The sequence below is a fragment of the Odocoileus virginianus genome, chromosome 13 (assembly GCF_023699985.2).
Source record: "Odocoileus virginianus isolate 20LAN1187 ecotype Illinois chromosome 13, Ovbor_1.2, whole genome shotgun sequence".
Classification (NCBI taxonomy): domain Eukaryota; kingdom Metazoa; phylum Chordata; class Mammalia; order Artiodactyla; family Cervidae; genus Odocoileus; species Odocoileus virginianus.
This window is the reverse complement of record NC_069686.1, coordinates 20,537,131-20,555,063: the sequence shown is the minus strand read 5'-3', so window position 1 is coordinate 20,555,063 and position 17,933 is coordinate 20,537,131. Positions and strand designations below refer to the sequence as shown.

At 41.1% G+C, this 17,933-nt stretch overlaps 1 protein-coding gene across 1 annotated transcript in view; it reads right to left on the bottom strand.

Annotated features, from left to right (window-relative positions):
- Positions 1 to 17,933, bottom strand: part of LRP2 (LDL receptor related protein 2) — a 153,660-nt gene that overhangs the window by 31,403 nt on the left and 104,324 nt on the right. The window contains exons 46-58 of the mRNA XM_070476367.1: positions 17,603 to 17,722; positions 14,214 to 14,345; positions 12,740 to 12,947; positions 11,837 to 12,132; positions 10,633 to 11,149; positions 7,641 to 7,793; positions 6,966 to 7,136; positions 5,650 to 5,876; positions 4,192 to 4,369; positions 2,941 to 3,137; positions 2,017 to 2,262; positions 1,047 to 1,175; positions 21 to 140 (exon numbers count right to left, since the gene is read on the bottom strand). Of these exons, the coding sequence (XP_070332468.1) occupies positions 21 to 140; positions 1,047 to 1,175; positions 2,017 to 2,262; positions 2,941 to 3,137; positions 4,192 to 4,369; positions 5,650 to 5,876; positions 6,966 to 7,136; positions 7,641 to 7,793; positions 10,633 to 11,149; positions 11,837 to 12,132; positions 12,740 to 12,947; positions 14,214 to 14,345; positions 17,603 to 17,722 (2,694 nt within the window). The remainder of the gene's footprint in view (positions 1 to 20; positions 141 to 1,046; positions 1,176 to 2,016; positions 2,263 to 2,940; positions 3,138 to 4,191; positions 4,370 to 5,649; positions 5,877 to 6,965; positions 7,137 to 7,640; positions 7,794 to 10,632; positions 11,150 to 11,836; positions 12,133 to 12,739; positions 12,948 to 14,213; positions 14,346 to 17,602; positions 17,723 to 17,933) is intronic.

Sequence of the window (17,933 nt, the reverse complement as noted above, 5' to 3'; positions counted from 1 at the left end):
GAAGGACCCCGAACACTCACCACAGTTTTCCTCATCGGAGTGGTCTCCACAGTCATTTTGCCCATCACATCTCCAGCGAAGAGGGATGCAGTGGTGATTTGTACACCGAAATTCCCCAGAAGGTTTGCATGTCATCGACTCTGCAAATCAGTCATTGCAAATACTTCAGAAGCCCATGGGCAAGGAATGCCAAAGCAGTACTGGCTCTTGTGAGATGGTCTGAGGTTTATGCTACCATAGTCTTGAAAGTCCCAGAAAGAGGAATGCCAGTCACATTCACTGTCAACACTCCTCTTTAGGCTAAACTGAACCTATCCTATTATTTGAAACTAAATCCATTCTCTTTTGTAGAAACAGTTCAAAAAATGATTTGGTCCCTGGCTTGTAATTTGCAACAAAGGCCTGGAAAGGAAAATTAAGTGATGCTGCCAGCAAACAAAACATGTCCATTACATTGTCTTTAGGTGATTAGATTCAGTGTTATTAAAATAACTCATTATCTTTCCTACCTCTCTTCCTACCAAACCCAACACACACTTTGTTTTTAAGCTAGAGAATATGCCTAATCTTGGAAAATTCCATTAATTCATTTGGCCTTTTGTCCATAGATTCTTTCTATATTGCCAAACACAAAAGATGTGGAAGGTCAGAGAGACATTCGAAATATCAAAACCTCCAAATAAGAAATATTCTGATTCTGAAATATCCTTTTTAGAGATACATATCAAATCTTTTCTCTACCTCCTCCCTCCCATCCATTTCAATCAATCTGTAAGATAAGACAAACTTGTCAAATGTAAAATAAGAATTTCCCATTTGGGAGAAGTTACACAAATTCCTAATATCTTCACATTTGGGGAAAGATTTCATTTAAGATGATATAAATGAACCTCCCAGTACCCCTGTAAAATGCTGGGATTCCTATAAAGTCACTATAAAATGCAACATGTTATTAGAGGCAAACAAAGGAAGGATGACATGGGAAACCCAGCCTCCCCTCCGAGTAATTTGCTCATCCTTCCCCCATCCCCTGCCGCCCCTCCTACCACAGTCCTGCTCATCACTGTTGTCCCTGCAGTCGTTGACACCGTTGCACACAGCCCACTTCGGGATGCAGCGGTAGTTTGTTTTGCAGCTGAATTCTGTATAGTTATTGCAGCGATAGGAGGGGCCCACTGAAAAGACAGGAGGGAGCAAAGTACGACCTGTAAGTCGTGGTCCTGCCAGGAAACCAAAGACACCTTTCCACAGTGACCGTGTTATCAACCAACCAGACTCTGTCTGTTTGGCAACTGTGTCTCTTTTGTGCTGAGTTGCTCAGTCGTGTGACTGAGTCTCTGCAAGCCCCATGGACTGTAGCCCACCAGGCTTCTCTGCCCAAGGAATTTTCCAGGCAAGACTACTGGAGTGGGTTGCCAGTTCCTACTCCAGGGTATCTTCCCAACTCAGGGATCGAACCTGAATTTCTCGCGTCTCCTGCATTGGCAGGTGGGTGCTTCACCACGGAGTCACCTGGGAAGCCTGTGTCTCCTTTAGCTATCATTTGTTCACTCAGAGTAGAAAGATCGAGACCTTAGGTTTTCTCAACACGTCATTACCACTTGTTTGTGTTGTGGTCAGACTGTTGGTGGGGAATGGGGTGGGATGGGGGAAACGGTACCCTGGTACATTTTTTTATTGGGTTTGAAGTTAAAAAAAAAAAATCACTTCACATGAGGTTCAGGTCCCTCATTCACCTTCGCTGTCTCTCACCAGCTTTCTCTGAGGCTCAAAACAGAAGGTGCGAGATAAAAATGTAAGTTCTTTTATCATATTCTGTAGTCAGACATCCCGTGGGCAGAGACCAGGAATCCGCCATTTGAGACCCAGGGGTGTGGTTCGAGCCGCAGGCCGAGCGTGGGCTCTCCTCCGCATTCCCGGGGAGAGCGAAGAGGGAGCCGCCCCAGGGCTGCAGGCGGGGCTCCGCACTCTCTCCCGCCGCGCGGAGCTGCTCTCAGACCCGCACACAGAACTCACAGCATTCCTGCAAGGGCTCGTCCGAGAAGTCTCCGCAGTCGTTGTCTACGTCGCACTTCCATATCTGAGGGATGCAGCGGCCGTTGGCGCACTTGAAGTAGCCAGGCGGGCAGGTCCTGCCGGCGCAGTGGGCGCTGTCCTCGTCCGAGTTGTCGTCGCAGTCGTCCTCCATGTCGCACTGCCAGAACTCCGGGATGCAGCGCTTGTTGGCGCACTGCCACTCGTAGGGTTCACACTGGTGATGCTCTGCAAGCGGTGGCATTTGGTCATCAGCTGGGAAGGCTTCAGGAACAGAAGCCCCTAACTTACACGAATGGACCCTGTAGAACTCCGCTATACTTTCCTTTTAGAGGATTTATGGCCTAATGCACTTATTAACCAGTAACAACGGGCCGATAATCCATTGACTATTACCATCTCCTACATTCTTAAAGACCTTTTTTTTGCGTGTAACATTAGAGGATGAGGATTGACAGCCTACTAAATTCACTTTCTCTGGTACCTGTTGCCCTATTGGACAATGGTTTTCAAACTTTATGTTTGTTGCTATTATTGATGTGCTACTTTTGCTTTGGAGGGTTGTTTTTTGGGTTTTAGTGGAGTTTTTTTTCTTTTTTGAGAAGGTGCTTTTTAAAACTGGAGACATAAATAAATATCACAACTGAGAGTCCCTGTTTAAAACGTGGGAATCCTTGATTTCCCCCTCAATGTTAGCTCTTAAAGAAGACTCTATACACAGTACACAGCAAAGAACCACCAAAATAGACAACTTATAGATGTGGGATGGACACTGAGTTGTCTTTTTCCTCCCCCAGGATTTTGGACCAGATTTTGATTTGACATTCAGAAAACCCCCACAGAACCATGATCATACATAATCAACTACAGAAGTGGGCAAAGAATGTAGAAAGTGATTCCACTCACCACAAAGCACAGGGTCTTCATCGGACCCATCAGGGCAATCCTGACGCAAATTGCACAGAGAGTGTGAGTTGGTGCAGTTGCCATCACTGCACTGGAACATTCCTAATGCGCAGAAGCGCTGCGGGCAAGTGACAGGTTCATCAGAACCATCCAAGCAGTCTCTCCGCCCGTCACATTTCCACCAGATAGGAATACACCTGCACAAAGGAAACAGCACTTCTCTTAGCAAAGCGACAGGCAGTTAGAGGAGCAGGCAATGACCATCCAGAGAGAAGAAGACAAAGCTGAATTTCAAGCAATGATATGCAAGCATTTTATCATGGCCCAAGGAGAGGACCAATTCAATCTTTGTTACTGTGGCATAATCTTCAGAGAAAACATAACTAGGTTAGATAGAACAGGTGTGTTAAGACCTACCACATGCTGAAAAAGTGCTTTGAGCATGATGACCAAATTCCTGCCACAGCCAACAGTGAAGTGTGTGTTCAGAGCTGTGGTTCTGGGTAACGGATGGATGGTTAGAGCTATCAGTCAGAGGAAGAGATGATATTAGGCTATGGGCTGGGAAGCTGGAGGCACTACCATTTGTTGAGAGTCTACATCGTGATGGGGTATGCTAGATTCCTAATCTAGGATTCTTTACTCAGTCATCAAAATAATCGGCCACTGAATCTTAGATGCTATGGTTTGCATAACACCTCCTCTTAATCTCACTCTCTGACTCTGAACCCCTAGTCATCAAGGGGTACCCACTGTGAGGGAAATAATCTGTGACTGTGTTTCATAACAAATACAAATGATCAAAAATAGATTTGTGTGACCCTCGATCCTCTAGCATAGTTAACTGAGGAGCTAGGCCAGCATGTGTTTGAAAAAGGTGGGGACATTCTATCGTTCCTAAGGGCCGTTTCTCAGTGTACACTTATGTACATTCTTGACCCTGAGACTTTGGGCAATTCATTAGAAATAAAACACACACAGTTTGCTTCCTTGTTACAGATATGAAAATTTGCATGCCTGGGTGTAACTGTTTGGTTCCCAAAATGCCTCCTTTCATGGAAGAAATTATCTGAAGTTGGAGACTTCAGACTGAAGTTGGACAGTTGGAGATAGTCTTGGTGCATCCCAAATGAGCCATGTTAATTAGCCAAAATCTTGTTCATTAGAAAACTCTAATCCCCAGGGGCCTTGAAGTTTAATGTGTGTCCAAAGGCTGGGGAGGCAGTGGGGAGAGGGAGGAGCAAGCCTTACATTTCACTGTTGGCACAGAGGAATTGGGTGCTAGAGCACATGGGCAGGCACTGGGTGCTGTGACCACGCTGGACGGTATAGAAATTGTCTGGACACTCGCAAGTGAATCCAGCACCTCCTTCTTTGATGAGGCAGAGATGAGAACAGCCACCATTGTTCGTACCACAGGGATTAGCCACTAGCGAAAGAAGGGAGAAAATATATGTTCATTCACTTAAAGCATGGACGAACTGATTACTTGCCACATAAAACTCATCACCTCTTAGTAAAAAAATCATTACCCTAGATACATGCTTTTTCAAAAAGTTCATAAAGAAGACATATGGTAGAGCTATGTTAGCAACCCTGTTGCTGATACTGTAAACTGATGTATGTGCATAAGTGAGGCTTACTCACTGCTAGAAAAGATCTCTCAAAGTTCCCTGGTGGTCCGTGGTTAAGACTCCACACTCCCAGTGCAGGGGGCACAGGTTTGATTCTTGTTTAAGGAACTAGATCCCACATTGCATTAAAAGAGAAAGTTCTTGAAGAGCAAGTGGGAAGTTCAGCTTACCTCCATGCACCCAGAACCTAAGTTAAAGTTTTACTTTCCAACAGATGCTATATTCTCTCATCCTAAGAATACAGGCAACAGAAGTTGGCCCAGAATCAAGTTGACAGATAAACTGGGCAACATCTATACTAATTTTCTGGGCTGCCACTCAGAGGTAAAGATCAATTTGAACTTCTTCTAAATAATATGAAGAATATTACCTTCCAGAAAAAAATAGTTTGCCAGTTCTCATATTTCCTAACTTCCAAGTTTATCATATGTTTATGATAAATTATGCTTATCATATGTTTCCTAACTTCCAAGTTTATTAAGACAACATGACCTAGCAGGCCCACAAAATCCACTCTATCCTGAAAGAATATTCCAGATCCTGGCTAGATATCAAATGCAAATAGCCATTTAATAAATGATATTTTATGGTTACTATAACTTTCCTTTAAGCATTTCTTTTAATTATTTCAGTAGATTGATCTTAGTAAAGAAATGATTCTTATAAATACATCCATGTGATTGTAATACATTTCTTAAATGTTATAATTAATTGTGCTTATACAGGAAAGTCTTTATTTTTCAAAGGTGCTTTCTTAAGTAGGACTGAAATGTCAAGGCAACAGATAACAACTGTTGATTCTTATTTAAACAAAAAAACCAAAATCTTTAAGATTATAGCAGGTACTGTGAAAAAGAATCATCAGCAGCCTTTTCCAGAAAGAGGGGAATAAACTCTATACCTTTAACTTCCATCCCCTCAACTCTTAACATTTGTTTCATAGAAAACATTAACAAGTAACACCATTTCTGGTATAAATTATGATACTAATGATTAAAAAAATTTTTTAAAAACAACAGCAACATGGACAAGACCCTAAAGTAACTGTGCAAAAACTTCTGAATCAACTACTCACCAATTGGCTGCCTGTAAGGATGATACACATGGATGTCATACGGCCTGTGTGTTACGTTCAACAGCACCACTCTATTTGACCCATTGTATTTGTTTCCCTTTTCAACTGTCTTTGTATTCCAATCTGTCCAATAAATGGTGTCTTCAAAAACGGTAATAGCAAAGGGGTGAGACAGCGTGCCGGTTTCGTAAACCGTGTGCCGATGGCGGCCCTCCAAATCAGAGTACCTAGGGTCAGAGGAAGAAACAGTGACTCAGTGAAGATCAGGCCTCTCCTCTAATGCCTTTAAGGACAGAGGAGCTAACAAATCAATGAAGAAAGTGCTACCTTCTAGAGATACTGATATCGTGGAATTCGGCTAGGAAATTATGTCAGAATATTGTTACTTTAATATTTAAAAATCTGGGCACAGACCCTAAAACTCCCACAAAAGGTGGAATGATCTAGCAACTAAAAAAGTTGATAACATTAGCCATGGGATGTCAGAAAATTTTCCAAAATATCTTAATTTATGAAAACTTAAAGAAGGCATAGGAAAACCAGAGGTCAACCTTCTGGATCTCTGTTGCTAAGACTGCAGACAAATGACCAGAACATAGTCATTATCTGTTTCCTTTTTAAAAATTCATAAACCAGAAAGCAGTCTTGATCTCTTCTCTCAGTTCTTGCATGATCTCTACATAGTGAACTCAGACACTTTTATGAGTATTTTTTCTCAAGTGAAATTTTTTTCAAGATAAATTTAACAGAATGACACAATTTTTAAAGATCTTGTTTTCTGCATGCAATAGGCTGTGTATCTGAGTACTAATTCATAAATACCCAGAAGACATTACCATCGTCTAACTATGCCATAATTAGCAATGTCTCCGAAATAAACACATATTGCTTGGCCAACAATTTGTATTACCTTTTTTACAAGGAGTATTCTTCATTGAACAGTATAATGTTTCCAAGTCTATTTATCACATATTTGGAAGGGAAGGGCAAAGTAAAAGGATAAGGAAATTAAGATGAGTTGAGCACTAGGCTGACTACCATAGGGGAGAGATTACTAGCTCCTTTTTTAGGAGTGTAAGAAGTAAAAGCACCAAGACAAAACTGTGATCTGGATGGCTTCAAAGTTCACACTCTTTTTCTTGTACCATGCCTCAGAGCTTGGCAAACTGCCTATAGGCACTTTAGTTAGAAGCGACCTCAGAGTGACTTTCAACAAACAGGCCAATTAGAAGCTGCCTAGGAATAATACACACACAAACCCTGGTGTTTGGAATGAAGAGTTATGCAGTTTGCTTTATTCTTTTCTATGTACGTACTCAATGTAACCCAGGTGGGCGTCTGCCCAGTAGAGTAGATCATTGGTGTAATCAATGGCGAGTCCATTGGGCCACATGATCTTGGTAGAGATAATCAGAGACTTGAGGGTTCCGTCCATGCCTACTCTCCCAATGTACGCTCGGTCACCCCAGTCTGCCCAGTAGACGTGCCTGTTGGAACAAACACAACAAGTCAGTCCCTGAAGCCAGAGGAACTCAATGGCAAAGACACAAGATTTCTCCAACTAGAGAAACAGAATTTACATCCTACAGAGCATTTCATAAAGGAAAGAGAACAGAAAGGAACGTAAAAGGGGATAATGTGTAGGAAATGCTCAGGAATGAACATGATAAACTAGAGATTTCAGTAGATTTGACATGGAAAATCCAGTAAAGGTGGGTTGTTGTTTTCTTAACCATGATTTACTTGCATGCAGCCAAAATATGTAACTTTATAAGTGAAGTGATGTGTCATGGCAAAGAAAATAGCATATGAATATTATTTGAACAAGTCATGCTTCCAGCCATTATACTAATCAATTTACCGGGTAGAAAAAGCAGAAGACAAATTCCAGCAAGATACTGGCCTTGAGATCACTACGTGAACAGCCTTTTTGGTAACAGAGGTGGAAGAAGGGCGTAAAAGAAGAGCCTGAGATTACAGGAAGACAATACCCATATCGAGGGTGAAGTGCAAGTCCTCTAGGGTTCTCAAAGCAGAAGGTGTTGTTGGCATCCACACAGTGCTCAGCCAACTTGCGGCGGTATCGACCACTGAGGTCAGAGACAGAAAGGCAATTCAGGTAGGAATCCACCCAATAGAGCTTTCTGCAAATGGAGAAGCAGGAGTTAGAGCCATTTTACTTGTAAAGCAATGTACATTTAGCCACACAATTTCCTATCCAAGCACTTTTCCCCCAGGCAAACAATGACAAGAGGAAAACACTTGACCTTCCTGCAATGAGGCAAAAATAGATGCAATAATGTGTGTTTGTTTTCCTATTGCAAGGCGATGTCACCTTACAGTAGGGAATTGTGAAGCCACAGAAGGATTTTGGCTTTACTTGCTTCATACAACAAAAGGCATCTTTCCAGGTAATGATTCAGGCTTTACAGGAGCAAGGAAGCAGAAATGAGAGCAATCAATAAGTATCATGAACTACAGTTTATATGTGGAGTCAAGGAATCTTGTCTCAAGTGCAGCCTTGAGACTGCAAAAGGGAATTCTGAATGCTGGCATCCTTAAGATAAAGAAAAACCTGATGACTCCCTAGCCTTGTCCCACTAGGCTGGCAAAATGACTTTCTTAACCTGTGCCAAATTTCATTTAATCAAATCACCATTCTTAAAGTATCCATAACCTTCCAAAGCTCAGTACTCCTAGAATGTCTGATAGTCAATTTCCACTGAAATGATTCTCTTCCAAAAGCTCCAATGTCTCCTTGCCAGAGGTAAATATGATCCAATCATACTAGGTGTCAGAATAATTGTTAGGACAGTAGTACCTTCTTAGGCTTGTGGATGAGGAAAGGAGTATGCAAAAATGTACAAGCCTTGCTCATTTGGGTGAGTACTGATGACTGAGATGGCCACAACTCTGGATTCTATCACTGTACAGGGTAATAATAGCAACAATAATAGTAGCTATCTATTCAATGCCAGGCTTCCCGGGGGACTCAGTGGTAAAGAATCTTCCTGCCAATGCAGGAGATACAGGAGACTTGGGTTTGATCCCTGGGTCTGGAAGATCCACTGGAGGAGGAAATGAAAACTCAATCCAGTATGCTTACTGGGAAAACCATAGGGTTGCAAAGAGTAGGATACAACTTAGCGACTGAACACGCACATATTCAATGCCAGGCCCTGGGCTAAGGGCTAAGATCACAACTGCCAAAGTAAGTTCTACTGTTACTCTTATTTTCTTGATTAGGCTGCTGAGGCCCACAGGTTAGTAAGAGCTAGAGCAGGAATTAATTGAAGACTGGCTATCCCATAGGGCAGTCTACTCTTTGGAGCTTACTGCCAACTCACTAATTCCTCTTTATTCAACAATCAAAACACTGACCTGTGAACAGAATATGGAGAAGGCACTCCATCCCCACAGAGGGAAAAATTAAGAGGACTGACAGCCAGTCCAATTTTCCACTGTGAAATTTTGCACTGTGCTTCGAAAAACTAGTATATCAAGTTTACAGGCTTTGGCAACCAAACATCTTTGAGTTTATTGTGGACATCTTTATCAATACTGGGAAGATTATTTCAAATTTCCAAGTAATTGTATCTTAGAACTGTCCCCTATAAGCCTAAATGTGACTGGGTTCTATTCTGCCTTGTGTTTTAAGGAATGTTTAATCTGGTTGGGATCTTTCTTGAACATCTGAGGAAATGCTTCAGTCATAAGATATTTTATCCTACAATCACTCTAGACTTTTTTGCTCCATCTTCCTGACTACCACACATGTATCTAATTCTTTCCCCTGGTCAAGCACATGCCTAGAACAAGAGGAAAGCACCTAAAGTCCAGAGGAAAATATCACCCTACCAGTTTTGGGGAGAGAGGGCTGAATGACAATATCAAGGTTAAAATATTATCTTTCCCTGCATTGAAACAAAGGACAAGATAAGAAGAGGTACCATGGTTAGTTCTGTTCCTGCAAATCATTAGTTGCTATGCTTTTTGACACCCCACAGAGTCACTATATATAAAATATTTGTATTCACATCAATATTTTATTGATTATTCTGCAGGCAGTTTTGGAGCACCTATGGCAGGCAGGCTATTATTCAACTAGAACTAGGAAGCCAATTCTCCATCCCCCATCTTTACTCTTAAGACAGTCAAACAGAAAAGATGTGGAAGCATCCTCTGTGGGTCTGGGGTGACCAAAGCAATAATATTTGCAGCCTAAGTGCATGCATCTTCCTGTCAACCACAAAGCCAAGTTTCTGATTCAATAGAGATGTGAAGAAGTGTGATTGAACTGGTAGAGTTGAATTAATATACCACTGTCTACCATAAAGATGCTCAGACTTTCAAGTTAGCCATTCTTTAATTTATAACCAGGCCAAGTTGGGAATGACTAGCACTGTAAGTTGGAGAAGGCAATGGCAACCCACTCCAGTGTTCCTGCCTGGAGAATCCCAGGGATGGCAAAGCCTGGTGGGCTGCCGTCTATGGGGTCGCACGGGGTTGGACACAACTGAAGCGACAGAGCAGCAGCAGCATAGTAAGTAGCCTGTGAGTTCCAGGAAAGCAGAGGCTGTGTCTGTCTTGTTTACCTCCAAACCCTAGTCCCTAGAATAGCACCACACTTAGGCAACAGCTTTAAATGACTGAATGCACCAACCAAAGCATGAATCATCCCTTCACAAACCTCCAGTAATAACAGAGCTCTTTCTTCCTTTGTGATGCCCTTCCCCATAAAATTCATATCATATATTCTTAAAAATCACTAGATTTTAGATTCTGTGGTATCCCATTTGATTATTAGGTACACAGCAGAAAACAGCAACAACATCATCAAAAACAAAATATGCAGAAGCATTAAAATGTTTCCACCTGGTAACCCAACTTTGAAAGATCAATTCCCTATTAAGATGAAAGCAGGGCTAGAACACTTTTTAAAAAACAAAAACTTGTTCACTTTTAAAAAGCTTTTTTTCTTACCTGGTAACCCAGTCGATAGCCAGACTTTCCGCACCTGGTAGATTGTGCTTTAGGACTGTCTCCCTGTTTGTCTGATTCACAAACATTCTCTCAATGACTTTATTCTCTATATCAAGCCAGTACAATCTCTTTTCCACTCGGTCAAAGTCCAGTGCCACAACATTACCCAGTCCTTGCAAGATGAGGGAGTATAAATGGCCATCGATAGTTAGATTTCTCAAATAGTAACGGTTGCTAAAAATGAGATCAGGCTTGATGTTACTGTTCTGCCGGCAGGTCTTTCCATCTGGCTCACGGATGTAGCCTGGGGCACATTTGCAGATGTAAGTGCCAGGTAAGTTCTCACATGTTTGGCTGCAGACGAAGGGCGTCTCCTTGCATTCATCAATATCAACACAAGTCCTCTTGTCCGACAACAGCTTGTAACCAGGGTTACAAGAACAATAGAAACTGGTTAAGGTATCTGTGCAGTTTTGGCTACAACCACTGAGTGTAGGGTCATTGCACTCATTAACGCCTGTGGGTAAAAGACAGTTATCAGAGAACCTAAGTTGTCAGTAATGGATCCACCATAATGGTCAAAAAAGTCAGCCTTCCCACTGGACAGAGGCAGTTCTTTTTGTTTGGTTGGGTTTGGACAGACCCAAGTTCTTAATGAATCATGCTAAAAAAGACAAATAAACAGGGACAAATAAGAAGAGATTTCTAAAGGCCCTACATTATTCAAAAGTCACTCTTATTCAACTTCCTTCCTTGATCCTTCACCAATGGTTTTAACAACTAATACAACCAGGGTGGGGTTAGGGGTGGGGGTGGGGCGGGGGGAGAGGGGACTTCCAGTTAAACTCTCCCCTTTAGTCACCTGAGGATGAAAATTAAGAACAGATTAAGGAATGTAGCAGAGGGGTAGTTAAAGCAACAAGTCATTGCAAGATCAGCACTGTCTGCTCTTAGATAGGATGGCGTTAATTTGTTTATCTCCTGTTCTCTATAATGAATGGCTAACTGATGATTAGTCCAAAAAATGTGTGTGACTGACCTCATAGACCAAGAAATCCTTGCTTTTTGATAGACAAACAATAGTAATTTTCTGGCAGTGTGCTACTTAGAGAACCAACTGAAAGGTCCTACTAAGTCAGAAAGGGTTGAGAATCCACGTTCAGTCCCCCCCGTTTCCGTTTCCCTAATCTTCCATTATACTCACCACATCCTTTCTCATCACTGCGGTCTGAACAGTCAGGGAAGTTGTTACAGACTTTCACCATCTCAATGCAGTTCCCATTGTCACACCTGAACTGATGAGGGGGACATGTGGTTTCCGGGGTGTGACACAGGTGCTCGAGCTCATCCGAGTTATCTCTACAGTCATTGTCCCCATCACAGACATAGGCCTTATTAATGCAGAGTCCATTCTGACATGTAAAAAGGGTCTTGTCGCAGGCAGGGTATACACAGCCCCTCTCATCACTGTAGTCACCACAGTCGTTGTTCCGGTCACACCTGTGTCATGAGACCCAGTACCACTTAAAATCAGAATATTTCAGGTGAAAGTGCAGATCCCCAACTCCTCTCCCAACACATGATGCTGACTAGCTGGAGCACACGCCCACAGTCTCTGTTGTCAGGCTGACCCTGAGCCACAGTGCGCAGTCCCACTTATCATCCTGCTCACACTGTTATTTTTCTTATAGCAGAAAGAACTGAATGAAGTATTTCTTATGCCCATGCCTCTATTCCAAGTGGCAAACCCTGAGCGTCAGCTGCCTCAAGAAAGAATTTCCTTCTAGCAAGCCCACTTCACTCATCTCTCTGATCCTCTGGGCAAGGTCACATTATGACCTTCATTGATCCCAGGCACTTCTGCCTTCATGGGCCCCTTCCTCCATAAAAATATTTAAAATTATATTTAAGGACTACATTGGTATAAAGGCATATATATTATTATTTAGTAGTTAAATTTCTTTGACCTGAAAGTTCTCTTTATTTTTTTTCTTTTGATTTTAAAAGAAGTCCAAACATTTTCAGAGGCCATGAAAAGTATCATGGGCCCCAGCCCTGCCTCATGGATGTTTGAGGTTTGTTGATAAATCTTTTATCCCTAATTCACCTGAACTGGTTGGGGATACACAAGCCATTGTTACAGACGAACTCCGTTCCGAGGCAGGATCTCCTGGTGCAGTTCTGGTGCTCATCAGAGGCATCAAAGCAATCCGCTTCGCCATCACAAACCCACGACCTAGGGATACACCCTCTGTGTGGAGGCACACTAGCTGCACAGGCAAACTCAGAACTTGAGCAGTTGCGATCCTCTGAAGCTAAAGCACAAAGAGAACCAGGAATCATATGAGAGCTCATTCCAGCAGTCAAGTTCATTTTGAATCAATATTTATCTTGCTTTACATTACATAATAGTCTGAGGGATGAAAGGAAATGAAGGGAAAATAGGAAGACAAATTACTCTCCCAAATTTTCATTTTAAATGCTTTGGACCTTGAATTTTTTTCAGAAGTAAAAAGTAAAGATAAACACCTCATAATTTAATTTCCATAAAATTAATGTAAGGTCATATTTTTCCCCTTAGAGATATAGAAAACTACTTGCATTTTATTAATTGGATACTAAAAATCCCATACATTTGGTAATTTTTTTTAATTTTATAAAGTATAATCACACAAACACAATGTGAGATAGGCATTTTTATGCCAGTTTTATGAGAAAAGTGAAGCTCACAATGGTTAGCTAGATAGCAAAAGTCACAGAATTTTCTAAAAAGCTAGGGCTTGTTTCCTAGATATATAGGAGGAGTGCTTGTTAATAAGAGTTGACAGAAACCATGACACTTTAGGAAAGAGCTAAAATGGTAACATGTAATCATGAAACTATGAAGAATAGAATAGAAATATTTTATCTGAGGGTGAAGAGGAGACAAAAGGAAGGGGTTCTTGAAGAAGAGATACGGGAGAAAAGGACACACTACAGTCTACATTTGTGCAGCTGCCAACCCATTTCATAGAGGATATGGAGAAATAGGGCCACCACCAAAGTCATGGACATATGAGGTAACAATCAAATGCAGAGATCATGGAGTCATTGTTTTTATTATCTTACCATGGAAAGATACTATAAGACACCTGAATTTAGAGTTCTATGCTCTGTTGGTAATGGGAAATGTTGTTTCATAGTCTGTTCCATAATTCACTTCAAAGAATGACCCCTGCCCCCCCATAACAACTCTAGTATAATGGATAAGACTAGAGGCACTGTTAATTGCAACACTATTAAAGCTGCTATTAAGAGTGGCCAGCTGAGTTCTCTTTATCTGTTCTAGAAATGTAGGACATTATTTCCATGACCAAAATGCAACAGGAAAAAAAAAACATTAAAATCATTTTTCATCATTTAAAAGCATTTATATAGATAATATAAAACATTCCTGAGCAGAAAAATAAAGATAACATTCTATCCATGTACTTTCAATAAAGAAGAGCCTGTCTGACAACCATATTCTCCAAAGACAGAAAAATAAAGCTACTGTTGCCCTGAAATATGACTCTATAGAGGAATTAATTGTTTGCACTTACTGCAGTTTTGTCTTTCATCCTCATCACTCAAGTCTCCACAGTCATTATCACCATCACAGACCCACATCATTGGGATGCACCGGTTATTGTCACACTTGAAATAATCACTGGCGCATGTTGACTGAGAAAACTCTGAAAAAAAAAAAGAAAAAGCACCCTTGGTGAGAAGAGTCACGTACAGTCAGGAATCTTGAGAGAAACATACTATAGTAAGGGCTTCCTAGAACCCCAAGTAGAATTCTTTACTCATATCCCACATGGTAACGAATCAAGTTGCCATATGCCCAGAATCCCAGAGATCCCTCAGAATTAGCCTAAGATACAGCACAATGATAACAATAAGGAGAAACGTGAACTTTCACGAGCTGGTAAGAATAGAGTATGTATCGCTACAGCCTTTGAAAGGCTTTGACACAGGAAACCTACTCCCAGAGACCTAGCCTTCCCACATACACAGGATGTTCATTCCAGCATTAAATCTTACAAGGAAAAAATGGGAACAACCTAAACGCTCATCAGCTGGGAAAGGGATAGAAACACATGGAACATCCATATTTTCAGCAATATTCAGCAGTGCAAAAAGGTAAGATTGAGGTGTATTTTCTTTTTTTATTATTAATTTATTTTTTAATTGAAGGACAATTGCTTTACAGAATTTTGTTGTTTTCTATTACCATATATAAAAGAGACAGCCAATGGGAATTTGCTATATAACTCAGGGAACTCAAACAGAGGCTCTGTAACAACCTAGAGGAGTGGGATGGGAGGGAGATGGGAGGGAGGTTCAAGAGGGAGAGGTGTGCTTTCTAACTGATAAGATATTGTTAGGATAAAAAACAGTGGGAGGGGAATGGCAGAAAGATATATAGTAAGATCCCTATATGTCAAGATATATAGATAAAGAATTCACACTTAATAGCAGTTATGTCTGGAGGTGAGGGGATTGTAAGAGGGTGAAAGAATGGGGATTTCACTCTTTTGTATACATCTTATTATTTCTTTAAAATAATATCTGTGTATTGGATGTTCACTAAACTTACTGTGATAATCGTTTCATGATGTATGTAAATCATTATGTTCTACACCTTAAATTACACAGTTCTATATGTCAATCTCAATAAAACTAGAAGAAAAAAATACCTCTGCATATTATGAAAATCCATTAATGTTAGATTGTGTGTTTACTTCTACTTAAATATGTCAGATCTAAATATGTCAGTTCAGTGCAGTTCAGTTCTGTCGCTCAGTCATGTCCAACTCTTTGCGAACCCATGAATCGCAGCACACCAGGCCTCCCTGTCCATCACCAACTCCTGGAGTTTACTCAAACTCATGTCCATCGAGTCAGTGATGCCACTCAGCCATCTCATCCTCTGTCGTCCCCTTCTCCTCCTACCCCCAATCCCTCCTAATATGTCAGATAGTTGGTACTAATTGCCAATACTATGACTTTGGTTCCCATGGAGAAGTTTAGAAACTATTTATTCTTCATATATCTGAACCAATAGTTCAATTATTTAAAATAATCTCTAAGACCCTTCTACTCACCTAATAGTTGCTACTTCTTTTACAGCTCCTTAAAACTCTATGTGCCCTTTGTTTTCTACAAAACTTTTAGTGTTGGGGAAAAAGAAATTGTCAAGGAGCTTCTACTACCACTGTCTATCAGCCACAGAATTTCAGCCCAAGGGAAAACAGGAATAGAAAATAGCCTGAATTCAGCTGCAAAACTAGGCTAATGGTCTTAAGAAAATACCCCAACTGGAGCCCATTATACAGAGTGAAGTAAGCCAGAAAGATAAACACCAATACACTATACTAACTCACATATATGGAATTTAGAAATATGGTAATGATAACCCTATATGCAAAACAGAAAAAGAGACACAGATGTACAGAACAGACTTTTAGACTCTATGGGAGAAGGCGAGGGTGGGATGCTTAGAGAGAACAGCATCAAAACATGTATATTATCAAGGGTGAAACAGATCACCAGCCCAGGTTGGATGCATGAGACAAGTGCTCGGGGCTGGTGCACTGGGAAGACCCAGAGGGATCGGGTGGAGAGGGAGGCAGGAGGGGGGATTGGGATGGGGAACACATGTAAATCCATGGCTGATTCATGTCAATGTATGGCAAAAACCACTACAATACTGTAAAGTAATTAGCCTCCAACTAATAAAAATAAATGGAAAAAAAAAAAAAGAAAAGAAAATACCCCTTCAAAAAAAGTGATGGTACTTACTACAGTGATATTTGTAATACCAGAAAAAATAAAGCAATCTAAATACTTAAAATAGAGGCAGTTAACTCAATGATCACATAGCCACTCAATGGAATATCACACAGCCATTAAACAAGAGTATGAAGACGACAACATGAGGTATGAAGTCTCTCTTAACCAGACAGTATATATATTTTAAGCTTCAGGCCATATGTTCTTTTTTACAACTACTTGACACTATAATGTGGCTGCATTTTAATGAAACTTTATAAAGACAAGCATGACAGACTTCCCTGGTGGCCCTAAGACTTCACCTTCCAATTCAGGGGGTATAGGTTCGATACCTAGGCAGGGAGTTAAGATCCCACATCCCTCATGGCCAAGAAAAAAGAAAACATAAAACAGAAGCAATACTGTAAAAATTTCAATAAAAACTTTTTTAAATGATCAATGTCAAAAAAATCTTCTTAAAAAAAAAAAAGACAAGCATGGCCATAGTTTGCTGACCCACATACAATATTGCCAGACCCCCCCAAAAAAGCAATATAGAAGATTGTACATGCAGATTTTTACAATTATGTTTAAAAAAAAAGTTGTGCATGGATATAGATTAGGATTTGCAAAGGTAAATTGCAGCCTTCAAACACAAGCAACACACAGCTGCCTCCAAGATTATAACTAGAAGGTCCTTGGAACATCTCAGGAAGCTCAGATGGCCTTGGGACCCTACCCCCTCAGCTGGCACACAGAACAGGAAGAAACATGTGCCCCTCACCTGCCCCCTCGGCATGTACATCATACTCTCAATGACCTTTAGATCCTTTGGATCCTCCCATAGTCTTATGGGTGAGAACTCATCCAAATTCAGAAATTCCAATTCAGAGTCAATTACAATTAATTGAGTTCCCCAAACCAGGCAGGTAGTAGGTGCATCACCAACTTTTGGTAGGTGCAACTTTTCGTCTGCATCCATCAGCAACTTCCATATCCTGCCCAGTAACCTACCCAGTGCCCTACATGACCAGGCTTTTAATGAATATCTGCTGAGGGGTATCAGCAAGGAGTGCAAACATTCCCCAGCCAGAACCATAGTTTACATTTGAAGTAGTTGGAAGAGGGGTGCCAGGTGCATCACAATGCTTTTCATGCTGGCTCACTCTCTTACCACAAGTGGGAGGTTCGTCAGAGCCGTCAGAACAGTCTCTTTCATGATCACAGTACCAATGTGCAGGAATACAGGGCCCAGAGGTGCAATGGAACTCATCGCTCCTACACGACTTAGCGCCTGCAGTAGGTAAAGAAGATAAAATCCATGAGCAACACACAAGCTTGTTCCTAATAACCTGCCTATATCTCTGAACTGGGTAGGAGTTGCCAAGACAGGAAGAGGCCTGAGTTTTTATAAGTTTTCCATCCAGAGGGAAGAACGTGGGAGAGCAATACTTTTCTAGTCTCCCAGAATTTTTTTCCTAAATTCCAGAGATTCAGAAAATGAA